The 26,791-nt window shown below is 37.8% G+C and overlaps 1 protein-coding gene across 2 annotated transcripts; it reads left to right on the top strand.

Moving 5' to 3' along the window:
• Positions 1-22,472: 22,472 nt before the first annotated feature.
• LOC122001982 lies at positions 22,473-24,942 on the top strand. 2 transcript variants are annotated; one of them, XM_042556984.1, is made up of 3 exons: positions 22,473-22,762; positions 22,858-22,947; positions 24,600-24,942. In XM_042556984.1, exons 1-3 carry the CDS (start codon positions 22,481-22,483, stop codon positions 24,675-24,677), a joined length of 450 nt encoding a protein of 149 aa, XP_042412918.1. In that variant the 5' UTR covers positions 22,473-22,480; the 3' UTR covers positions 24,678-24,942. The 2 variants fall into 2 exon arrangements, with proteins under 2 accessions (XP_042412918.1, XP_042412919.1); XM_042556985.1 differs by lacking the exon at positions 24,600-24,942 and adding an exon at positions 23,023-24,592.
• The last annotated feature ends 1,849 nt before the right edge of the window (positions 24,943-26,791 follow it).

The raw sequence follows: 26,791 nt of genomic DNA, 5'->3' as shown, positions 1-26,791 counted from the left end.
TAGAAGAAGAACTAGACTCGGACGATGATGACGATGAACTCACGACCGAACTCGTCAACTTGGTAAGAAGCTCTACAAAAAAAAGAAAGACTTCAATAAGAAGGACGTTGAAAAGGTGATCTAGTCCAAGGAGGCCCAACCAAAGGTGAAATTCTAAGTAACATGCTACGGTTGCAACCAAAAGGGGCATATCAAAGCCAACTACCCGAACCAGAAAGATGCGAAGAAACAAAGAAAGAAGAAGGCTCTGAAGGCGACCTGGGACGAGTCTTCCTCAAAAGAGTCTGACGATGAAGAGCTCAAACAGACGAGTTTTCTTGCAATGATGGTCCAGGATCAAATCAACAAATCCAGAAGCGAGGACGAATCAGAAGCTAAGTCCGAGAGAAGCCGTGGATCCGTATCCGTTTTCGAAGGACCCAACCCCTCTATAACTACTTCTCATTTGTACAATTTAATTAATTATTTGATGCATAAATTAGCTAAATCTAATGTTCGGATCAAGTCACTTCTAAAGGAGGTAACAACCCTGAAAGAAGTAACTAACTCCGAATCCTTGACTGACCCAATTTAGACTGGAACCTCAACTCAAGTCCAAAAGCTTGAGGAAGAGAATTCTAGCCTGAAAACTCAAGTCAAGGATTTGAAGATTGCATTGGAACGGTTTACACTGAGATCCAAGAATCTTGACTTGATTCTTGGAAAACAGAAAGCCGTGTATAATCGATCCGGACTAGGATTTAGAACTAAAAGAAAATACCGGTCTTATCTATCACTTGTTAACAGACCAACTAGAAAGGTAATCCAAGCATGGGTATCTAAGTACAACTTGGCCAATCAAGTTGGACTTGGTAAATATTAGGTCCCCAAGGATCAAGTCCATTACCTTGATAGACCATATCGAGACTATGATCCAGGGGGAGCCAATAGAAAAACTATCTTTATAAATAATTAAAATTGTTTGATGACTGTTTTTTCTTTTTTTTTTTCTTTTTATTTTATGCATGCTTAGATTAGGCTAGATTAAGGATCTAGGCGTAATTTACACTTGATTAGTTAAACATAGGGATTTCAAAAAGAAATTTAAATATATAATTTCTTTGAAAGGCTCTATCTAGAAGTGGTGGATGATCTCATACCCAAGAAGGCCTAGTGTCTTGCCACAGCCTGAGAGCCAATCTTTGAAATATGTATTTAATTGACTAATTGAAAAACCTAAGTATAACTCAAATGTAAATTAATCCTTAGAAATAATCTAAATTAAGGATAACCATCTCACAAAACTACTTAAGGTTCCCTAATTGATAACTTAGAATCGGGCAAAATGGATCTAGGATGAATTTAGTCAAAGTTAATTAATTAATCAAATTAATTAACTTAATCTAATTAATTAACTTAACTAATCAATTAACTTAATCTAATTAATTAACTTAACTAATTAACTTAACTTAACTAATTAATTAACTCAATCAAATTAATTAACTTAATCTAGTTAATTAATTTATCTACTTAATTAACTTAATCTAATTAATTAACTTAATCTAGTTAATTAATTTATCTACTTAATTAACTTAATCTAAGTAATTAACTTAACTAATAAATCAACTTAATTAAATCAAATATAACTTAATAAACCATCTCACAATCACCCATAGGAATACCGTGCTTGATCATCTAGACCGGATGAGATGGAACATTAAGGAGTTGATTTCAATCAAGATATCTTCTGAATCCATTAAATTGACCCGAATCAAATAACTTTATGTAGAAACATAAAGATTTGGATCAATGGATGCTAGATAGTGGATGCTCCAGACACATGACTGGAGATAGATTGAAATTCACTAAGCTGAAACTCAAGAACTTAGGGTTCATCGCATTCGGCAACGACGGAACCCTTAAGGTAATCGGAATAGGTAATATCTAATTAAATTATGATTTTTACATTCGAAAAGTCTTATTAGTTGAACAATTTAGTTTTAATTTACTTAGTATTAGCCAGTTATGTGACTCAGGATACTTAGTCACATTTTCAAAAACTGGGTGCATAATTAAGAATATTAAAAATCTTGAAATCACACTTAAGGGAATTAGGAAAAAGATGTTGGTGCGGTTAGCACTAACGGTCTAACTTGGGTTTTGATGAATAACAAATTAGGTTAAGTTAGTTTTGTTGTTGATCTAACACTCTGCCCGAGTGTGCAGGTAAAGTCTAGACAGGTCGACGAGCTGACCGGATGTCTGACACGAAGCCCAGCTAGGTCGACGGGCTGACCAGATAGTTGGCACGAAGTCCAAATAGGTCGAAGGGCTGACCAGACATTTGGAACGAAGCCCAGCTAGGTCGATGGGCCGACCGGATAGCTAGCACGAAGTCCAAATGGGTCGAAGGGCTGACCGGACATTTGGCACGAAGTCCAGCTAGGTCGACAGGCTGACCGGATAGCTGGCACAAAGTCCAGAGGGGTCGAAGGGCTGACCGGACATCTGGCAGGTAAGTAAACGTAAGTCACTAGAGGGGAGTGACTATGAGGACGCGTTCCCAGGAAGGGAAATTAGGCGTCAATCCAACTTAGATCCATTTAAGAAATCTAAGTTGAGATCGTGACTAGATTCCGGTCTCGGAAAGACAGAATCTAAGTCATACTCTTTATGTTAAAATTATAAACTGTGCTAATACTTTGTTTTGTAAGATATACATTATATATTTGCTTCGGACTAACCTTGTCTTGTAGGAGAAGGAGTTTCTGGGGAAAGGTGGTTTGGGCGCCCGGAGGTCCAGGCGCTCGGAAGGGATCCGAGTGCTCGGAAGGGATCCGGGCGCTCGGAGGCAAGTTTTATCCCCATCGTGCCGTCGACACGTGGAGCTCTCTGGTTGGGCCTGCTACGTCACACCAGGGTGCCCGGAAGGGATCCGGGCGCCCCGAGCATCCTATAAAAGAAGGGTCAAGGGTGGAGCTTCAAAACACAGAACTCAGAACTCTCATACTGCTCTCTTGTGCTCTTGCGACGCTGCGAAGCTACTCCGATTACACACTGTTTTCTTTTCCTTTTGTCGGTATTATTATTTTTTTTATTAGCATTCGTGTACTCAATTTGTATTCAATATTCGAATTGCTAGTGAATTGCCCAACGAAAGTACTCAACGAGTACGGGCCTTGGAGTAGGAGTCGACACAGGCTCCGAACCAAGTAAAAACGAATCTGTGTTAGCCTTGTCTCTCTTTGCTTATATTTTCTGCTGCGCTTAACTCTTTTCAATGTTTTTTTAAATCGATATTCACCCCCCCCCTCTATCGAACGATCACGGTCCAACAAGTGGTATCAGAGCAGGTAATGCTCTGATTTGGTGCAACCACTAATCAGGCAAAAGGAGTGTGTTTTTTAAGAAAAATTAGATATCGTTCGTCTTTAAAATAAAACCTAACGCCTTTCATTTTTTTCCCTCCAAAACTATTTTTGAAAAATACATCGTCTTCCTTTCACCATTGTTTAGTATTGACAAAATATTATATTTTCAAAAATTTGAAGTAATATTTTTTATTAATATTTTATTATTTTTCGAAATAGTGAAATACTATTTTTTCCAGCACTGCTAATCCAAGGCCAAGTCTTGGGATTTTTTGTTTGTTTCTCTGTGTGCAAGAATAATGTCTCTTCAAGAAGGATGGAATCCTCACGAACCACTACCATACGATCAAGAAGATTTCAACTACTGGAGGAGAAGAATGGAATGTTTCTTAGGAAGCTTAGATTTTGATAATGTGCTAATTTTGAGAAAACCTTCTCATGAATCAGAATTGAACGTAAATGTAAGTAAACTTATTTGTAGTGTTTTACCTAACAATATTTTATGCAGACTAGGAAAGTACAAGAATGCATATGAGCTTTGGACCCAGTTAATCAAAATTCACGAGGAGCCGTTGGAGTTAGAGGATCAAGTTGAAATCAAATCCAAACTTGAGTCAGATCCAACAAAAAAGCCTATTGAATTAGGGGTTGCGCTCAAGGTTAGTAATATTTACCAAAATACCCCTGATAATAGTAGTTTAAATAATCAGCATGATAATTCAAATAAGTATGAAATTATTCCAAGTATGGTGTATGATAATCTAGATATAAATGATTTAAATTCAAAATCACAAAACAATCTAGACTCTGATCAAGTCAATCAAGACTCTGATCAATTTTGCATCAACCTTGACTTCGTCAAACAGAACAATGACCAAATCAATTCAAATTATTTAATTAATTCAAAAAATTTAAAATTAAGTGAGCATTTAGACATAAATAAGTCAAACTTTAAAATAAATTCGAATTTAAAAGTTAAAAATGAGAAAATGGATCAAATCAATAAATACCTTGATAAAGTATTTGATAATCAAGATAAAATCATTCTAGAAAATGCTATTCAAAACCAAAATAATTTAATTAACAAAAAAATTAAATTTTAAAGATAAAACTAATCTAATAAATTAATTAATCATATCAATTTAAAAGGCAAAGAAAATATAAGGATAAAATCAAACACTTTGATAAAATCAAAACGGAATTTAACAAACTTAAAATTAAATGTTAAAGATAACATATTAAACAAAAATAATCTAGAAAATTTAAAATTAATAATTAATAAAAAGTTAAAAGATAAACCTTTAAAGAAATATACTTCAAACAATTTAATTAATTTAAATTTAAAAATAAATAAAAACTTAAACTTTAAAAATAAGCTATTAAAGAAAGATAATTCAATTAACCCAATAAAATTGAAATTGAAAGAAAATTTAAATATTAAATATACTCTTTTAAAGAAAGATAATTTGATCAATTTAATTAATTCAAAATTAAAAACTTAAATTTAAGCTACAAATTAAACATTAAAACTTAACTAAAACCAACTCTAATTATACAAAAATCTTAAAATAAAGGCCAATAATTCAAGGGGAGGCTCCAGAATAGCTGGCACTCCAAAAATAATTTATCCGGCAGGATAACCGAAACCAACCTACCCGGCAGGTTAACTAGGACTAGAATAAAAAGGGTAAAATTTTGACTTGACCTACGGTACTGGTGATGTTTTGGATGATAGTACGTTAGGGAAGCTTAGTCTATGCATGTCTAGGAAGATATGACTTCGACCTGGTGCATTTGCCTAAGTGGAATTAGCCGAAGCTACCCCTTACGGATCCTAACTAGTTAGACCAATGTTTTGTATTAAGTTCAGTGGATAGGAATATTTGGAAAACCTCGAAGGCATGATTACTCTAATGATGTCCAGGTGACTCACCATAGCCCAGAAGTTTATCCAAAGAATGCCTATTTGTTGAACCTAAAGCTGAACCTGAATCTAATACAAAGTTAAACCAACTCCTATAATTGAATCAAATTCATCTTACAAAAATATAGGATTCCCTGATTGAAAATTTAGATCGGGTGAGATGACTAAGGATCAAAATTAAATTTTGAATTAAAATTAAAAATTAAAAATTAAAATAAATCTCAAAATTTAAAAATTTATTTTAATCTTAAAAATTTATTTTAAAAATAACTTTAAAAATTTATTTTAAACTTAAAAATTTATTTTAAAATTAACTTTAAAAACTATTTTAACTTAAAAATTTCTTTTAAAAACTTTTAAAAAATCATTTTTAAAATTATTTTAAAAACCTTTAAAAATTATTTTAAAAATTCTTTTAAAAATTATTTCAAAACCTCTAAAAATCATTTTAAAAATTCTTTTAAAACCTTTAAAAATCATTTTAAAAATTCTTTTAAAAATTATTTTAAAACCTTCAAAAATCATTATAAAAATTCTTTTAAAAATTATTTTAACAAATTTAAAAACATTTTAAAAACTTTTAAAATCATTTTAAAAATCCTTTTAAAAATTATTTTAAAAACCTTTAAAAATCATTTTAAAATTTATTTTAAAAAAACTTTAAAAATTATTTTAAAAATTATTTTAAAAACCTTTAAAAATCATTTTAAAAATTATTTTAAAAACTATAAAAATCATTTTAAAAATTATTTTAAAAACCTTTAAAAATATTCTTAAAAATTATTTTAAAAACTTTAAAAACCATTTTAAAAATTGTTTTAAAAATTATTTTAAAAACTTTAAAAATCATTTTAAAAATTATTTAAAAATCATTTTATAAATTATTTTTAAAAACCTTTTAAAAATTCTTTTAAAATCATTTAAAAATCATTTTAAAAATCTTTTAAAATTCTTTTAACAAAACATGAATTAAAATTCAAAAGAAAATTAAGTTGGAACAAACTCCCCTTTTTCCTGGTGGTCGAAGAAGATTTAGAAGGAGAATCCATGCCGGAAGTGGAGTAATCATGGTTCCACTCAAATTCTTTTTATTCTTCATTTTTTCCTTTAAAGCTTTTTCTGGAGGTCGAAGGCGGTTCAGTTCAAGCATCCACTCTGGAAGCTTGTATTCTCCTACAACATCAACAAAAGAAAACACCTCCCACACACATGTGGGGTAAAAAGAAGATAGGAGAATATTAGTTTTGATAGAAGATATATCAAGAAATGAATCACAACTAATAAAATCAACAAATGGTACCTCTATTGAATTTTCTGATAAATCACAAGTTTCTGATAAATCACAAGAAATACTCACTTTATCATCTTGAAATGTATCTAGAGTGGGATTTGCTACCTCTTCTTCATCAAATAAATGTTCAAGCTCTGGTTCTGGTGAATGTTCATCCTCATGTAGTAATTCTTAGGTGCTTGGCTCCATAGCACAAGTCCCTATACTTACATCTTCAATTCTTGGTGATTCTTGAGGTAATGTTTCCAGTAAGCATTCTCCTACACGTAAATCATCTTCAAAAACATGTTCAGAACCTGAATCACTATCAACATCTTCAACAACAAAATCATTAGGATAAGAAATTTGCATAATTACATCATTATCACAAAAATTACTAGAAAAATCATGTGAAGTCATAGAAGTAGGGTCAGACCTGACAGAATCGCTACTTTCCATCTCTCCACTGGAATTTCATGCTTGCAGCTGATTGATGGATGATGCAATTTGATCTAGATGATTTTGCATATTCTGTATCCTTGAGAATTGCTGCTCTTGATGTTCACTCATTTGTTGCATAATCTCCCTGAGTTTCCATGTTGACTCATCCATCTGAGGATCGTTTTGTTTAAAAGGTTGGGGCATAAAAAATGTTGAAACTTCTTGAAACCCATATGAACTTTGGTATACTGGATATGGCTCAATAAATGGTCCTTGTGCATTTTCGTACCTGAAACATGAATTATCCACTCAATTAGCATTAAAACCATTTAAAATGATTTATACCTATTTTGTTGCTCCATGTTTGGGTAAAACTGATACTCAGGCTGAAAATACTGATTCTCCATTCCATCTCCATAATTCTTAAAATATGAATCCATGCTAAAGAGATCTCCTGTTCTTCACCACAACACTAAAAATCAAGATTAGAAGACTCAAAAGCATAAAGTTTCATACACATAAAAATATGAACATTTAAGCATTTAACAATTAAGAACAAGCCAACATGAAAATACAAAAGAAATAAGCAATCAAATCAATCAAGATGCTAACAAAATAAATCAATCAAATCCAATGCACATTCTAAAATACACACACTACTAGTTATTCCCCGGCAACGACGCCAAAATTTGGTGTTGGCCTTTTTGCATGTCACGTGGCACTCCAAATTAATAAAGATTGAAACTCATTAAAATTAAGACAAGTATCGTAGTAAGGAGTCCTAAGTCGTATTTTTCCAAGGTTAACTAGTGAGTGTCTACATATCCTAGAATTGATTCAAGTTTAACTCTCTCATAAACAAGGTAAATTAAGCACTTCCTTTTGATTAACATTACAAATTGAATTCTTATACGATCAAAAGTAAATCAAAGAAGATTCATAACTGATTTAAACATGGTTCAACTCCACCTCATCAAGCTTACATAACTAATTAAGTATCATTGATTCAAATTCTTCAACTTAACTAATTTACCAATCTCATACATGATCAACGACCTTTCACTGACGATCGAACCAGTGTTTTGATAATGACAAAGGATTCAAAGTTAAGATTATGTTGTGATCTAACAGTTTGAATGAGCTTGCAGGAAAGTCCTAAGTGTACTTAGGCAAAAGTCCTAACTGAGGTTAGGCAAGTGAAAAAACCTTAGGGGGTGGTAACCCTAGGTCATAGGGGGGGTGGTAACCTTAGGTCATAGGGGGTGTGGTAACCCTATGCGGAAAGTCTTTGTGGGTCGAGGGCTTCAGGCAAAAAGTCCTAGGGGGTGGTAACCCTAGGTGGAATGTCCTGGTGTCGTGAACCAAGTGGAAGACTGGACGGGTCGGGGAGCGGGCGTCCAGCAGAAAGTCCGGAAGCATCGAGCACTGAGCAAAAACCCAGTGGATCTGGAGGATCGCACTAGCAAAAGGTAACTCTCCTGATAGGAGTAGGTGAGAATGCGTTCCCCGTAGAGGGAACAGTAGGCGTCGGGTCTGTTGGTGCAACCTTAGGTCAAGGTTGACCTGGTTGACCCGACTCGAGTTGACCTGACTCGAGTTGTATTTTGATGTTTGACAAGAACAAAAGAGTTGTATTTTGATGGGAGATTGTTGGTGCAACTGTAGGTCAAGGTTGACCTAGTTGACCAAGCGTAAACCTTGGTCATAGTTTCGATGTTTGACAATACAGAAAGACATGTAGACATGGACAATGCAGGTGCAGCTGTCCATGCGGAGAGATACTGATCAGAGTCTGATCAGGTTGGATAAAGAAGAGTCAAGTAGGTCAAGGTTGACCGGATACTTGACTGGGGAGTCCTAACTGGGATGTTAGGCAGTTCGGAAAGTCCTGGTGAGTGAAACCAGGCAGTCGGGAAATCCTGGTGAGTGAAGCCAGGTGAAAATCCTAGTGAGTGAAGCTAGGTGAAAGTGAAAGTCCTGGTGAGTGAAGCCAGGCAGTGGGAAAGTCCTGGTGAGTGAAGCCAGGCAGTTGGAAAAACCTGGTGAGTGAAGCCAGGTGAAAACCCTAGTGAGTGAAGCTAGGTGAAAGTCCTGGTGAGTGAAGTCGGGCAAGGGAAAATCCAGATGGATCAAGGGTGATCGGACATCTGGTGTTGAGAAGGTCAAGTAGGTCAAGGGAGTGACCGGATACTTGACACGAAGAGAAAAGTCCAAGTGGGTCAAAGGGATTGACCGGACACTTGGTGGGGAGTCTTAGCAGGTCAAGGGAGTGATCGGATGCTAAGCATGATGTACCAATAGGTCAAAGTTGACCGGATATTGGTTTGGACTTGGTTTGGGTAAAAACCAAGACCTGGATCGGTCTGGTGACCGATCCAGTGATACTGTGGTTTCTTGATCGGTCTGGAGACCGATCAGAAAGCGATCAGTGCCTCTGTGAGCTTACTGATCGGTCTGGGGACTGATCAGCATGAATCCAGGGCACGCACAGAGAGTTGCGCAAACTCTCTGTGAAGTGTGCTGATCGGTCTGGGGACCGATCAGCATAGGTCCTGATCGGTCCCCAAGACCGATCAGAGAAGGTCTGGACCGATCAGGAGTGTGCCTGATCGGTCCAGGTCCTAGCCGTTGTGACACAACGGCTAGTCTTCTGTCTTCTGTTCTTCGCAGGTGGATGCAGGTATAAGAGGGCTGAGGGCTTCTACAGTGCGGTAACTCTCTCACTCTTCTTCTGGTCCGAAGCTTCTGCTTCTTCACTGCTGTGTGCTTGAGCTTTGCTGAGCTCCGAAGCTTCGGGGGAGCTTCTTTGACTAAGTTGCTTGTTGGCATTCGTCCGTGAAGTTGGTGCTTCATTCGGGACTTCAGTCGACGAGAAGGCAAGCGAGTATTTGTACATTTGTTGTGTATTTTGTTCTTGCTCTTCTTTGTACTCCTTATTGCTGTTGCAAAGTTCTTGTGGCGAGGTTTCTCCACCCATAAGGAGTTTATATTAGTCGGTTTTCCGGGGACTCATCCACCGACGGATTGATAGGCTTCGTCCACCTTACGGACACGCCGAGGAGTAGGAGTTTCATCTCCGAACCTCGTTACATCATCGCGTTAAGGTTTGATCTTCTTGTCTTTGTTTCTATTGTTTTATTTTCCGCTGCGCTAACCCTAATTTGTAGAAAGAAACGTGATTTTGGGGTCGGCTATTCACACACCCCCTCTCTAGCCGCGATCATCGTTCCTAACAGGGTCGACCTAGGGTTTCCGGTAGGAAATTCGAAGTCAGACCTGGACAGTCCGTTGACTATCAATATTTCTTTTAGTATACCTATTCTGTGTTAACTTTGTTTTGCAGGGTATGTGTTTGGGACTAACACATTTTACAGGAACAAAGAAGCAACTCACACCTCGGATGAACAGTGTCCAAGGCGCCTCTATGGAGCTTGGAGGCGCCTCGGGTGCAAGCTGAAGCCAGCTGTCCAAAGGAGCTGGAGGCACCTTCATAGGGACTGAAGGCGCCTTGGACCGCGGCTTGGAGGCGTCTTGGAGTGGCATTGAAGGCGCCTTCAGGTGGATAATGAGCAGCGGTCAAAACTTGATAGACAGCAGATTAATTGGGATAAAACCTAGGTTGGAGGCACCTTGGAGCCTAATGAAGGCGCCTTGAACACCCTTTATAAGGGGATCTCAACCAGCAGCTCAAGACAACATCTTCCGAGCAATCCTTACGCTACAAGATGCTAACGAGACGATCCCAAAGTGCTGCAATGACATCCCGACGACCCAGAGCTTCAACTTTTCATTTCTCTGTTGTCGGTATTAATTTAATTACTGTTTTTCTCTGTACTTAGTTTGTAATAATTTTCGAGCTTATAGTTGTTGTCCACCGGAAGCGATCAACGATCAACGATCGCGGGCCTTGGAGTAGGAGTCACCATAGGCTCCGAACCAAGTAACTCCTTGTGTCTTTGTGTGATTGTTCTTCTTTTCTTTATTATTTCCACTGCTTAAACTCTCGAACGATTTATGATTCCAAAACGTGTGAAATAGTCACGAGCGCTATTCACCCCCTCCCCTCCTCTAGTGCTTCTTGATCCAACATCAGTAACTCACATTAACATCCAACATTAAATCTTCATAACAGTGACAATACATCTAAGCCATAGAACAATTGAAATTAAGCTTTAACTTGTAGAATCCGAAACATGGAATTAAAAACTAGAATTAGATTGCAAACTAAGTTAGAAACTAAACTTGACTAACATTACAGAAATCCGAAGTATCAGAATTGCAGATCAGAAATTAGAACCGGGATTGTATAAGAAAATTCATTCAAACGGAAATGGAAAATGCAAACAAAGAATCAAGCATGCAATCTAACTATTAAATCTTAAGATCTAAGCGAGTTCAAGAACAAATCAAAGTAAATTGCAAACAAAGTAAACATTCCTCATCCACAAACCCTTGCCGCAGGCTTCTCCTCCCTGTCGTGAAATTGAACAACCACTGGTAACGCCTCCCGAGCTGTTGGCTTTGAATCTAGAGCTTCCAACTAATCCGACCGAATGTTCATAGCCTCAGAGAATGCCCTTCTAGCTCACACCCGAGTGGAATCCACAACGCACGAAGAAACAGCGTAACGACCACCCTTCTTATCTATACTACTACTCTCTAAGGACGACCGTTACTTATCTATTACTCTACTTACTAGTGTTACTTATGCTATTATTAGCAACACTTAATTTATCACGGCCCCAGAGAAGTTCCTATCGAAAAATTTCGGCAGAGTCTCCCCTGTACCAGTGACAATAATCATCAAGACATGCAAAATAAACTATCAGCCACATGCGGCTAGTATATATATTTCACAACCACGCAGTAATAAGACACAACAACTTAAAAAAAAATTTATTCTAGCAATAGCAAATGAATAAAGCTCCAACAGTGGAAATAACCAAACTAACAATGCGCAATAGACTCAATTAGCAATATAAGAAAAAGGCAACAACTCTTTAACAGTCTCCACTTCTCTAATAACATTAAAAAAAGACTCTAAACAATTTCTTAGTCAAGTCCCGAGGCTTCCATAGTTCAACATCACACACATCCATCACGCATCCTCCTTGTCGCCTTCCTCTTTAGACTTTAGCTTTTCCTTTATCTGCGGTAGGAGGAAAAATAAATCTATAAGCGAAACGCTTAGTAAGTACTAAACTATCTCACAAAAACTAAAAAGTGCATAAGATACAAGGATGCTAAAAAGAAAAGCTACACATGCTCATCTAATAGCAAAGCACTAAAATAAACTGCATACTCATGATATACAAGAATAAATCTGCATGCTGGAAATAAAGCTAATCATGCTCAATAAATTCATAAGGAAGCAAATGAAAACCAATACTGTATGCTTAGAATTATAAGAGCTAAACTTTGCTAGTTCTAAACATAAGTGATACTTGTTTCATTTACTTATAGTCTTATACTTGAAATTAATATTTAACTTTCTTCTTCTTTTTCTTGGGCCCAGGCTTAGTACCATATGCACGCTCTCTAATAGCGACTGAGGTAGCGAGCCTTCAGTCCTATGAGGGTAAAGACCTTGGTCTTACCAGGGCCAAGACCTTAGAATTGATCACCTGGATTTGTTTAATGACAACCTCGGAAGTCGGGTACTAGCCTCTTACTTTAAATTACTTGTTATCTTTTCCAATTAGACCTTGGTTTTTTCTCTATTCATAACTTCTCATAATCCCTAATAGAAAATTTAATAGAACTCTTATCTTTTTCCACCTACAAGCAGATCCTAGAGTTTTTATAGAGCAACAGGATTCTTTAAGCAGGTATCAACAGAATAAATCAAAGGAAAGCAAATCTGACTTCTTTAAGCATGCAACAATAAACATAAATTAAAGGAAAGCAAATCTGCACTCTCTAAGCATGCTACAATAAACATAAATTGAAGGAAAGCAAATCTGAACTCTCTAAGCATGCTACAATAGACATAAAACTAAGAGAACTGCTCATGCTCAGCTAAGGAAAAATGAACACAAACCATGCTCAGCTAAGGGTAAATGACAACAAAACAAAGGAATCGATGTTGCACAGCCAAAGGGTCGGCTGGTTATACCTGTCGAACTAACAGGGAAATCAAAACAACTTAGGATGCATAGTAGGGGAAATATCTAAATCTGCAATACTTAGAAAGAATCTGTTCATGTTCAAGAAACCAAGAAACTAACACTACATGCTTTAAATAAAGGTTGTTCTTGCCTTTTTGAGTAGCAAGGAAAATGCTAAACTCATTCTAACTAAATAAAGGGTTGTTCTTGGATAAGGAACTACTCATGCTTATTTAAGAAACTTTCTTGCTTAAAGCAAAGCTGTGAAATTCTGAAACTGAATTGCATGTTGAAATGCAAAGGAAACTAAGCAACTGAAATGCAAAGAAACCAAACACTGGAATGCTAGATAAGGTAGCTAAATAAGCTAACTCCGAATCCTTATAACAAGGCTGTTCATGCTAACCAAGGAAAACAAAGAACTCAGAACTGAAATGCTGTAAGAAAACAATGATACACTAGCTGTACAGAAAATATGAAGCATATTAAGGTAGTAACAAACTTAAACTACATGCTAAAAATACAACAGAAATATCTAAACTGCCTACTCATGCTATTAAGTTTCCATGCTTCAAGGAACACCTTTAAAACCTACAGCATGTATTCATCCATGCTTATACTACCATAATCAGCAAGTATCAGTAATTCTCACAATTGCATGTGTATAGAAATCCCGAAATAAGCTAAGAGCTATTCATGCTCCTGAAAACAGCAAGAACTCAAAACTGTAATGTCAAAGATGAAACAGTTCGTCAGCAAAGAACTTAAGGCGGCATGCTTTAAGAGGCTTGTGGAAGTGAAGCACCTCCAATTGCTTATAGAACACAGTGAAAGTCAAGTACATAAACATGCTGTGAAAATCAAACAATTACAACTACTTAACATGCTGTGCAAGTAAGCACAATTTCAAAGGGAATCTGAACTACACCCATGAACTAAGGCCCCTTTCATTCTCATAACTATCAAGGAGAAGTCCACACTGGAAAAAAAATCAACTACTTGAATCATGCTCATTAACTACACAGCTAAATCCCTAGCAACCATTCCGCACAGTAAAATCCGAAACAAAGGAAACGAAAACCCTAAATTCGGAGCAACTCCTACCACAGGTGAGTAGTACTTACATCGTTGTTCTTAGACTTACAACTGACAGTATGGTTCTAGGGTTTCGGGTGGAGCTTGAAAACTCGACGATTCCTCTGTGTCCGCGTCTCTCCTTGACAAGAGGAGCTCGATGGTGTGATGACCTCTCGGAAAAGAGTGCTCGCCGGCCACCGGAAATGCCCTAGCTCTCTGCCATGGTTCCGCCCGAGAAGAGGAGCGCCGTCGAACTCGAGAGAAGGGAAAACGGGATTTAGGGTTCGGGACAAAGAAAACCTAAACCTTTTCTTATAACTAGGGTTTTTATTAATTACTATACCTTAAATATTTGTCGCTCTTTCCTTATTCAGCAACAGCCGCGTGAACACTTGGTAGGCTGCGTTCTGCTTAAAGCTCGGCTCATGGGTTCAAATCTCGGCTGCAACCCTTTTCTTCCTATTATTTCCTGTTATTAACTTCTACTACTTATATAGATTTTGTTCTCTATATGTTCACAAAAAGATCGCGGAACAGTTGGCTGGCTGGATTTGGTTAAGGTTCGGTTCAGGTCCGAGGTCCACGGTTCGAATCTCGACTCGGACATTTTTTTGTCAAAACTTCTTTCGTTTAGTAAAAATACCAAACGACCTCTAAAAATTACATAAAAATACTCTAAAAATTCCTAAAAATCTCTAGAATATTTTAAAAGTATTTCCAAATATTTTTAAGGACATTTAGAACTCGAAATAGGGGAAATTGGGTCGTTACAGAAACAGAGCCAAGTTCTAGAATTGCGCACACCAATCGATTGATCAGATCGATTCCGAAATCGCTGATGGAATGAAGAAATGGGAGTGTGATCGGAGCTTCTAGGAACACCCTCGAGCTCCGGTGATAATGGAAATCGCGGATCGGAGAACGCCCCTAAATCCGGATTGCGAAATGGACAGAACTCAACATCGCGGACTGGGGAACACCCTTTGCCGCTTCTGTGACCTCGGACGATGATCGCCGGAGCTCAGGAATCGCCGCCGGTGAAGATCGCTAGCATCTGGATCTAGAATTTGGAACGAGAGCATTGGCCATCGCGCGAAGAAGAAGAAGCACTATAGAGAAATCGCGACGCCGAGCTCACTGTACACTGTAGCTTCTCGCGGGTTTTAAACTCTTCCTAATCTGATCGGACGGTCCAGATTGATTTGATCTCATCTAACGGCTGTGATGTCTTTAGATCTGGATCAAAAGCTTCGGATCTTCATCAATAGACGAGATCTGCTCCTTATTAGGTCGGATGGACAGATTCTCCACGGATGGCTCAGATCTACTTAATTGTAAATGAATGGTCCAAATTGCTCCAAAGCTTGATCGCCTCATTTAGCCCTAGATTTGATCCCAAGTGTAAAATATCGAAAATAGGCGAATATTAATAAGGGAATTTTCCGAAATTTTTGGATATTTTTCGAGAATTTTTCGGAGCTCGTACGGACGAGTTAACGGGGATAACTTTTCCCATTTAAACGAGGAAAAGTTGAATTTAATTATATATTTTCTTTTTCCTTTTCCTTATTTTCCTCTTTCCCATTTTCTTTCTCGCTGAATTCCTTCCCTCTCCCTCACGCACCCGAGCCGCATCCCCTCCTCACCCGACGGCATCTTCTCCCGAACCCTAACCGGCGCCGAGCGGTTTCCTCTCCCTCTCCGCAGCCGACGCCATTCTCCCTTCCTCCCTATTGCGTCGCTTCTCCTCTTCTTCGAGCGCCGACCACCAGATTCACCGAGCCACCATCAGCCAAGTTTTTCTTCCGGCCGATTCACCTCCGTCGGTCACCAGGTCCGACTTAGCACCGTCGGGTGCCGCCTCTCCGCCGAGCCATCTCCGGCCTATACCCTAGCTGACTCCTTCTTCCCGACGCCCTCTTCCCTAGATTTGGGACACAGCCGCGTGCCCTAGTCGGAAGCCGACGGCCACCATCTCTCTCTGGTGGCCACAGCTTTGCATTCCTCAGCCCTAGCACCGGTTCACTAGCTGTCTGGTGGCGAGATTCTTCTCCCCTAGTGCTACTGCCTCTACACTTCACTGTGTGTGGCCATCCTGTGCCCTAGTGCTGCCCCGGTTCATCATTTTTTTTTCTCTCGGTTTCCTCACCCCATCTGCCCAGGTTTGAAGAGTACTCAGGTGGATTCTCTTAACAGTGATGTAGATTGAAGTATACTATTGTAAAGATTTAGAATTTGTTTTCAAATTTGACAGTAAACAGTTGGTCTGAAGTTGATGGGTTCCGGCCTTCCCATTGTGGATCGGGTTTGTTGCCATCACAGACAGCTGAAGGAGCGGTAGAGGTAAGGTGTATAATTTGTTTTGGTGTTAGGTTCGTATTTGGAAGAGTTCAAGTTGATTTAGGTTTAGACCTAAATCAAATTTTATAGTGGAACGAATTAGGGTTTTGGTAAATAAGGAATTTCTTTAGCTATGTGATATATATGTAGCTAAATTAAATGTGGCTATTACAGGACTTTGACGTGAGACGAGTATCTCGATTACCGGATTTGGACCTTTCTTTTGGAGGCGGGTACTTTTGACTTATTGTCTTTGATATGCTTAGTAGTGAAATCAACAAGTTGCATTAATTATGTTCCTCATTTGTTTCGGTTAATCACTACCCGATTACCTGTTACCTGCTTGATTGATTGTTTGTTTTGCATTTTGTGTCGTTATGTACCTGATTACACATGCTCATAGGGGTAGTGATATAACCATGCTTCACCATGGTTTGATTCCTTATTTGATCAGTGTACTTTGATATGATTTATTTACTATGGTGCATATCATTATATATCCATAGACTGGTTTAGTATATTACCATGCTTAGTGTTATGCACCATTTGCATGATTGCATGTTGTGTGATAGATTGCTCCATTATTGTCGAGCACATCACCAGTTTCATCACTGTTCGGTGCTCCGTTGTTGACGCTCATGGGTAGCGTGACGCAGCGTGGTAGCACGTCAGTTGTGCTCTGTTCGGTGCTCTGTTGGTCCTCTCATGGGTATTGTGACGCAGCGTGGTAGCACGTTAGGGATCCCTCCCCGTCATAGTGTACCGGGAGATGAGAGCATTGCGCTCCCCCATTTATAATTTGGGGTAGGAGTATGTATGTACTCTGACAGCATCCCGTCCACTCGGTCACTCATCAGGAGTAGTGATGCAGAGTGCACGGTCGTCACAGCCCTACCCACTTGGTCCCACTTTTATTGTGAGTTGGCTGACTGGCGTCAGGGGTGACCATGACATTGGCATCATATGCATGATGCATTTATTGATTGTGTTTGTGTTTGCTGCATTTATATGCTGCATATTGTTTGGATACCTATGTTTGACATGCATACAGGATTTCTATACCACTCGGACTGCTTGTCCTGATACCCAGGTCCTGGTTAGTACAGTTTCTCTCCTGTTTTACTTCGGTTTGCATTTACCTTTATTCTATCAGGAGACTGTACGCATGATTAGTGCTAGGTGTTATTTCCTTACTTTGCATATCAATTGTACCTGCTGAGTGTTGGACTCACCCCGCCTCCATTGTTGTTATATTTCAGGATGATGCTGTCAGGAGAGAGTTCTAGTTGCTGGTCCCCTGAAGACCCCGAAGACTTATGGATCTTTTGGTTTTGCTTTGCTTCTTATTTGACCATGTTTACACTTAGTTTCGTTTGATACCTGGATATTGTATGGATTGTCCTTGTTGATGGATTTTTATTCGATATATTTTACTACATGCCTGCCTAGGTGGCAGAAGAGGTAAGTTGGTTTTATTGCCGGTTTTGAGCTTTACGAGTGTAGTGGAGTAGGAATATGTTTTGAGCTTTACGAGTGTAGTTGAGTAGGGTTGTTTTCGAGTCATCTTATTACTGCTATATTTGTCTACTATTAAACTGCATGGTGATTGGTTTATTTACATGTTATTATTCCAGCCGCATGTGGCTGAGGTATATAGTGATTGTAGAAAGTTTCAGATTGTCCGTCGTACAGGGGAGGTGCTGCCGAAATTTCTTCGGACAGGGACTCCTCCGGGGCGTGACACCAAGTGTGGTCTGATCTGATCGGACCCATGACCCTTTTGATACATACAAAATAACAACCGAATATCAGCATCAAATACCATGAAAATAGGCTAATTTGCAATTAGGTCCAAAAACCATATGCAATTATGAAATATGATGTAAATGTGAGATTAAGCTATGAATGAACTATTAAAAACATGCATTATGAATTAAAATAATGTAGTAAAAATCATGGTTATCAATTCTAATATACCAATTCAACTTTCCATAAATTCTAAATTTTGATTTTGGAAATTTATTTAAGCATGCATTATTATTTTTTTTAATTTTTCAATTTTAATTTTTAATTTTTCATTTTCTGATTTTAAATTACAGAACATTTCTAGAGGACATGCCTTTGCTAAATTTACTTTTAACTCATTATTTTTCTTTTTTAATTTAACTAGATCTTTAGTAAGCACTTTAATAAATTGAAAAGACTGCTTGGGAGTCAGATTACGCACCTCACTTATGACTATTTCTGATGCTCCCCCTTCATCGCAGCTTTCTTCTTCTGATGATCCTTCCCCTTCATCTATGCTCATCTCCGAGTTGGTTTCTTCAAAAATTTGATGGTTGGCCATCAGTGCTACTCCTGAGAAGGCTTCGACTTCTGATTCCGAGGATGATGATTCATCCCGTGTAGCCTTCAAACTCTTACGTTTAGAGGATGTCTGTCTTTTGTACTTTTCCTTTTCGTTGTTCTTTTTCTTCATCTTCGAGCAGTCATCCTTGATGTATCATTCTTCATTGCAATTGTAGCAATGGACCATCCTTTTGTTGCGTTGATACTTTTTCGACCGCGATCTAAATTTATTAGTCTTAATAAATTTATTTAACTTTCTTACCAATAGCACCGCTTCAGTTTCGTCGATTAACGCTTCAGAGTCAGGATCGTCCATCTCGGCTTGTAGGGCAACATTGAGATTTGACTTCACTTAATTCGGTTCTGTAATGCGAGACTCGTGAAGTTCGAAGGTAGAAAATAAGATTTTTAACGTACTTACCTTAAAGTACTTAGAGATGTAGTATGCATCTACTAAGGACACTCATTCTGGAGTTCTTGGAAAGGCATTGAGCGAGTATCGGATTGAGTCTCGATTTGTTACCGATTCTTCGAGGTTATTCGGTTGAGTGATTAGCTCCTTAATTCTTGCTTGGAGTTGCGCTACCTTTTCGTCGTTGTTCATCCGGAGATTTGTAAGATGAATCCGGAGGATGTCCCGCCTTGCTATGCTTCTGAGGTGCCTTCGTGAAGCTCTAGGAATTTTTCCCAGAGGTCTTTGGTGGAGTCGTAGCTTCCAATCCGACTTACCTCCTGGGGCGGCAGAACACTGAGTAGATGGAACTCGACCTTTCCGTTGGCCACAAAATCGACTTGCTCCTTCTTCGTCTACTGATACTCTTCTTTGTCTTTTGGAACTGTAAAACCAAATTTCATAGTTAGAAGAATATCGAAATCCATTTTAAAAATTAAAATACCTCCATTCTTCGTTTCCATGTAGCGAAGTCTCCGTCGAATTTCGAGGGATGAATTCTTGTTCCGGCCATCGTCTTGATCTTGATGCTTCAGTTGGCGGTCAGTCTTTCTGAGTTGGTCTGGCTTTAATACCAATTGTTAGTGTAGCGGGGCCGACAAGAGGGGAGGGGTAAATTACCTGTAAATAAAAAATACCCTCCTCAAACTTTCAACTCTAAAATAGTAACAATAAAATAAGACAGAATAACATAAAAGAAAGAAAACTCGACGTTTTGACTTGGTTACAACCAAGAAGGTTGTTAATCCAAGGCGGTTGAAAAAGCACACTAGAAAAGTCTCCTTTTCTGAAGGCGAAGAAGCCTCTTACACGCTCAAAGCTCAAACAGTTGCTAGGAAGTTAATATAGAGTTGAATACTGAGTTGATAAATAATTTCCTAGCTCCAGGGGCCTTTATATAGCTCTTGAAAATCCTATCTCGAGTGTTGAGGGCACCTCCAACGAGGTTGAGGGCGCCTCCAGCAAAGGTATAAATAAAACTTTATCCAATCTGCGAAACAGTCATGTAGACTGGGTCGAGGGCACCCTCAATGGCCTTGAGGGTGCCCTGGACAATGTGGAGGGCGGCCTCAAGGCAATGAGGGCGCCCTCATGACTGTAGGCAGCCAAGGCGCCTTCAACACTTCATTGAAGGCACCTTCAGCTTACTTTTCCAGCTCCTTTTGACTTCTATTCAGCTTCCGAAGTCCCGATAGCTTAGGTGATTTGCGGCCAACCGAAATAAGACTCATCCAAACCCAATTTTTGGCTTTCTCTTCAAGAAGGCTTTCGTCCTGGCTTCTCGTTCCTCGAACGTCGCACATGTTCTTCTCATTCACCGATGTACTCTTCCACAGCTCTTTCATCCTTCGGATGCATCGAGCCCGTTAGGTCCCTTCCCGTGCCATCCTTCTTACTAGCTGCGTCTTCCGCTCGATTTCCTGCGCTTCTAAGCTCCTACACACTTAGACACATAGACCAAAAACAAACAGGACCTAACCTAACTTGGTTAATCACATCAAAATAATCACGAGGTCCAACATAAATATCTTCACTGTACTATCCTCTTCCATTACATGTCAACTTTTCAAAAATTCAAATATGTTTGGTCCATCAATGGGTTTCAGTCAAAAGTCATTGATGGACCTAGAGAGCTCTAATAAGATCCATTTTAAGTGTTACAAGTTTTTGAAGTGTCCCGAAGGGTATATGTGCCCAGAGATATTAGTTTAAATTCATTAACAGTAGTGATCAAAAGGTTTTCTATATTTATGGTTTTAAGATAATTGACATATACACATAACTTATCTATGAATGTTAGAACTTGACATGGATACCATAAATACCTTGGTTGCACTACCCTCTTCCATTACATGTTAAGTTTTCAAAAATTAAAATCCCTTAGGTCCATTAATGGATTTCGATTAGAATTTATTGTTGGATTTAGAGAGCTCTGATTTGACTCATTCCAACTTTTGTGGATTTATACAATGCTCCAGAGTCCAAATATGTTCTTCTTTACAATTTAAAAAATCAATACCTTAGCGGTGCTAGTGTTCAGGTTGTGGTGTTGGTTTTAAACACCAACACCACAGTGGTGCTGGTGTTTAAAACCAACACCACAATAGTGCTAGTGTGTTGAGCTATGGTGCCTAATTTTTAAAAATCAGCATCATAGTAGTTGTTGCATGCATGCAAAGGAGAGAGCATAGAGGAAAGTTTAATTTTATTTAAGAGGAAAAAAGAGATAAAAATTGTTGTATGCAAAAGAGAGAAAAAAAAAAGAAAAAGTCAGCTTTGGCAGAGGAATAAAACAGGCAAGAGGTGCACCTTTTAGGTGTTCTCAAACTTCGGTGTGCCTTTTGGACAATCTCAAAACCATAGGTGCACCCTTCGAAAAATTATCGTAGATTTATTTTAAAATTAAAATATTATTTGCTTCCTTCCTTCCTTGCTTTCTTGAACTAGACACTTCACATATACATTAATGATTTTCTTTTTTATTTTCATTTTGCTTCGTAGTCTTTTCATGGATCAAACATGCATTAGGTTAACCTTTTTTGAAGATCTATTTAGGCTTGTAAATGAGAAATTTGTGATATTCAAGTTTATTTGATAAAGTAATTAAATAAAACTAAGTCAAAGTCTAAAATAAACTAAGCTATTGTCTAACTTGGCTTAATTTATTTTTTTTATGAGTTTGAATTTGGCTATGCTGGGCTTGAACTAGATATATTTAGATATTATTGAGCTCTTGTTTAAGTTGATTTGATTATTTAAAATTTTTACAATTTAAAACTATTTAATTTATTATTAAGTTTGAACATATTTATTCATTTTATTTTTTAAATTTATTTACTTATTGATCAAAATTTTATTAATAAACATAGTTCATAAATTGTGTTTGTCAATAAACACAATATTGTTTATGAAATTATTTAGTAACAATTTTATATATATATATAGATATACATATATATTAATGAATTATTTAAATTTATTCTTTTATAGGTTATAAATGAACATAAATAAGTTTTTATTAAGTCCAATATAAAATTTGTTTTTAGTTTATTTACTATCCTAGACCTATCTTGATATTATTTGGATTTATAGCCCATTAAAACCGGCCCATTAAGCCCATTAAATTTTATACATATATGGGAATTACTTGGATTTCTTATCGGGTTCAACATGGCAGCGTTGGTCGCCTTCGCCCCATCGGCGCTGCTCGCCCTCCGCCTCGCTTCCTCCTCTGCGCCGTTGAAAGCTAGGTCCGCGCTCCAGTCTCGTAGCCTTCGAGCCTATTCCGCTTCCTCCTATTCCTATGGCGGAGGGGGCGGCGAGGACGGGCGTTGGCAGCTGGTGCTATACTCGAAGCCGGGATGCTGCCTCTGCGACGGTCTTAAAGAGAAGCTCGACGCTGCGCTTTCGCTAGAGGGGGGTCCACATTCCCTCCTCTCCGTCGATCTCCAGGTGAGTGCCTTATCCTATCATTACCCTTCCTCTTCCTCCACCGCCGCCCGATTGATGAATTCCAGCGAACTATAAGGAACTATTTCTGCGATTAGGTGAGAGATATCACAGAGAATCTCGAGTGGGAGCGGCTATATCAGTACGAGATCCCAGTGCTGGCCAAAGTTCTTCCTGATGGCTCTGAGGTGTGCGTCTCCTCCTTGATCTTTTGTTGTTTATGTTCATGCCTTGCCTGGATACGTTTTCTTGTGTTTGATTAGGTTTCATAATCTCATGCGGTGTGAATGCTGATCTTTGGTTAAAACTTTTATCCATCTGATACATCCAGCAGAATGGAATGGAATGGGAATGAAAATGGGAAATGGATATGGAAATGGAATGAAAATGGAAATGATAAGTGGAATGATCCATTCTTGGTTGGCTGTATTAATTGAATGGTATGACTTGTGGAATGATTTACTATATTTTTAGTTCATCCAATCAATATGGTAATTTAACATGCTTGATCCATCCAATTTGCCAACATGGCTATGCTTGATCCATCCAATTCGCCTAAACATGATTCTACCATCCAGTCGTCCAACTGACCTAGGTGATTCAATTCTTCTAGTTCACTAGGCTTGTATAGTCTATCTAGTACATTTATGTGCCTGATTCATCTAGCTCACTCAATCTTGTTTGCCCTGATTGACCTAACTAACCCAACCTTGATCACCCACACAAGTAGGCTGTCTTGCTTGGCCCAATTGACCTAACGGCTTAATAGGCATGTTCAACTCATCCAGTTGGTTTGCTTGAGCCTATTCTAGCCTACCCAATTCACTCATCTTCTTTTTTTTTTCAATTTTGCCGACGAAAATAAAAAATAAAAATTATATTTAGTCTAGGTGGAATTGACTATGGAATACTCTTCTAAATCTATGGAATAAAATAACTCATTGTCCAAAATGGCTGACTCCATTCTAAGTTGCTTATAGTAACATTAGAATGGAAACATGGAGGAGAGAAATAATTCCCATTCCATTCCACTGTACCAAACACATCTTTCAGTGTTTGTGAAAATGTATATAAACCCATGGTTGACAAAATTGGGTCTTTTGCCTAAATGTTATTTATTGGTTATATTTGAGTTTATATCATCTTCTTGAGTCTGATATAGTTATTTAGATTTATTATTTGAGCATCTTCAGAGAATGTCTGCATCATGTTTGTCTTTACAACATTAGTCATGATCTGGAGCTTGGAATTGAATAAGGGATCTAGGAATTTGGGAGATCCTCTAAACGCATCAATTAAGATTGCATATTTGTAATTATAGTTTTGTTGATGCCCATATTCAACTAGAATAGACAATTGCATCATTTATCCACATTAACTGAAATTTTTTATGTGAATTCACCTTCGATGTGTGATTTTTTTTGTGATCAAGGAACCTAGGAACTTGAACTTTTGTTTGGAGTAGCTAAACTAAAACAAATATTATTCTTTCAAGTAACACAGTGAATCTAGATTGCGCACCATTGCTGCCCCATAAAGACTGTTGAGATTTGTCTAAAATGCAGTTTATTTGACAAAATTCTATCTCATTGTTTGGCTTTCTGTTTGACCATTTTTAATGCCCGTCATATTTGTCTCTACCATTAGTAATGATTTTGAGCTACGAAATGAACAAAGGCTTCTAGAAGGTGTTCTTAATACGGCTGTGTTGGTGCACGGCGAGAAAAGATTGGACAAGTCTAAAAAAGTGCTGTTCTTAATAATAGATATTTAGTCCGAGATTCCCGGGGAAAATTTTCAGTCTAAAAATTATCATCTCAGAAAGGCCTTACTGTTGCAGGCTACACTTCCACGATTGTCCCCTCGTCTAAGTGTGGAGCTTATACAAAGGAAGATTGCAGAAGCATTTAAACACTGAAATAGACCTTTTATTGGAGATCTTCTGAGTCATGCAGGATCACTTGAATAGCTTCACTTTGTCATTGAAGTCCATGAAACAATGCTGCTGTAGTTGTTCGCATATATTTACGCCCTAGATTATAAAAATGCACTTGTACGCTTTAGGGTATCGTAAATCCAATTCCCAATCTTTTGGCAATTGCTATAGTTCATTCGACAAATAACTGTAACCTATTTCCGTTGTTCTAATATTGAAGCGTTGCTGATTTGAATATTCCTGAAAATGATGTTGATGATGGTGTCACTGTTTACCGTTCCATACCTAGTTGATAGCCTTTAACCATCATAAATCACCTACTTTCTCACAGATTCAACGTTATTCTTTCAATCTCCACATGTATATTTTCTTCAGGTAGCGTAAAGATTTCCCGACCATGTACTGTAGGTGCAGTGGAGACCGACAAGTGGAGGGTGAATTGCTGAAAACAAAAATAAAATATACCCTCCTCGTATTTTCAACTCAATTAGTGCAATAGTGACAAAATAGTAAAGCAATAAAAACTAAATACAGAAAAACAGAGAAGACCGGGATTTAACCTGGTTACAACCAAGGAAGTTGTTAATCCAGGACAGTAGAAAAAGCGCAGTAAGAAAAATCTCATTCTCTGAAGGCGGAGAAGCCTTTTACACTTTGGAAGCTCACTAGTTGTTTAGGAATTGCTTACAAATTGATTGCTTGAGTTATCGTTAAATTCCTAGCTCCAGGGGCCTTTTTATAGCTCCTGGAAATTCTATCCCGAGGGTCCAAGGCGCCTCCAACAAGGTCTAAGGCGCCTCCAGCTCGGTGAGTGGATAGAATTCTATCCGGTGCTCGAACGGTCATTCTGACCTGGCTCAAGGCGCCTTCAACAAGCAATGAAGGCGCCTTCAATGTTCCTGCTACAGTAACTTTTGCTACAGTAACTTCCAGCCTCTTTTGACTCCTTTTCTTCTTTGCTTTGGCTTCCGAAGCTCCGTTCTTTTGGGTGATTACAGCCAACCGGAATAGGGCTCACCCGAACCCAATTCCCGGCCTTCTCCTCGAACAGCCTTCCGTCCCAGTTTAACGTCCCTCGAACGCCGCGCACGCTCTTCACGCCCACCGGAGTACTCTTCCGCAACTCTCTCGTCCTTCGGACACACCGAGCCCGTCGGCTCCCTACCCGTGTCGTCCTTCTCGTTAGCTGCGTCTTCCGCTCGATTTCCTGTGTTCCTAAGCTCGTGCACACTCAGACACAGGGATCAAACACAGCAGGACCTAACCAACTTGGTTGATCACATCAAAACTATCACGGGGTCCAACAATCTCCCCCTTTTTGATGTGCATCAAGTCAAGTTTAAGTTAGGGTAAAAATAGACATAAACAGTAATTTTAAAGAAAAATTACTAAACTAACAAGTTAAGAAAATTTTTTGCAATTAGTAAAATTGCAACACAAAAAAAAATTAAGTTTTTCTAACTCCCCCTAAACTTGTACTTTTCTCTCCCACTTTGATCACAGCAAAAATGGGGTCTTAAGTAAAATATTTTCAAGTAAGATTTAATCTTTGAAAAAAATTTCTAAGAAAAAAAAATTTTCAAGTTAAATTGAATTAAAAAAAATTTCTAAGCAAGAATAAACTTTTTATAAAATAAATTTCTAAGTCTAAACTGAAAAATTTCTAAGTCAAATGAAATTATTTAGGATTTTTAAAATAAAATCTTAAGAATACAAAATAATTTCTAAGTTAGAATTTTAAAAAAAATTAAGGAATTTTTGTTTATTTTAATAAATATTTGATAAACTTTCAAAGCATTATTTAATTCTTATTTAATGCTTTTTCAGAAAGTTAATTAAACATTTTCTTTCAATATTTTAGCTTCCAGGTCGTGGCGAAGCACTAGGTCTTCTTGGTTATTGGAGCAACAACCACTTCCTTAGACAAAACTTCCATAAAGAATTTCAATGTTTAATTTTCTCATTGTAAGTTTTTAATTTTTGAAAAAATTAATTAAGCACAAATTTTGGAACCCAATAGAGGTTCCTTCCTATAGAATTATTTAAAAATCTAGGGGTACATAGTTTCTTGGTATTTTTCTAAGTTGACCTTGATG

This window comes from Zingiber officinale, chromosome 7A (assembly GCF_018446385.1).
Source record: "Zingiber officinale cultivar Zhangliang chromosome 7A, Zo_v1.1, whole genome shotgun sequence".
In the NCBI taxonomy this organism is placed as follows: domain Eukaryota; kingdom Viridiplantae; phylum Streptophyta; class Magnoliopsida; order Zingiberales; family Zingiberaceae; genus Zingiber; species Zingiber officinale.
The sequence above is the reverse complement of the archived record's forward strand: the minus strand, read 5'-3'. Positions and strand labels throughout refer to the sequence as shown.

What these genes read in the sequence shown, in the direction of transcription:
- LOC122001982 (XM_042556984.1), top strand. Translation starts at nt 22,481, where the DNA reads ATGGCAGCGTTGGTCGCCTTCGCCCCATCGGCGCTGCTCGCCCTCCGC. An exon ending in TCCTCTCCGTCGATCTCCAG is followed by an intron (nt 22,763 to 22,857) that starts GTGAGTGCCTTA and finishes TTCTGCGATTAG; the next exon opens with GTGAGAGATATCACAGAGAA. An exon ending in TTCTTCCTGATGGCTCTGAG is followed by an intron (nt 22,948 to 24,599) that starts GTGTGCGTCTCC and finishes TTACTGTTGCAG; the next exon opens with GCTACACTTCCACGATTGTC.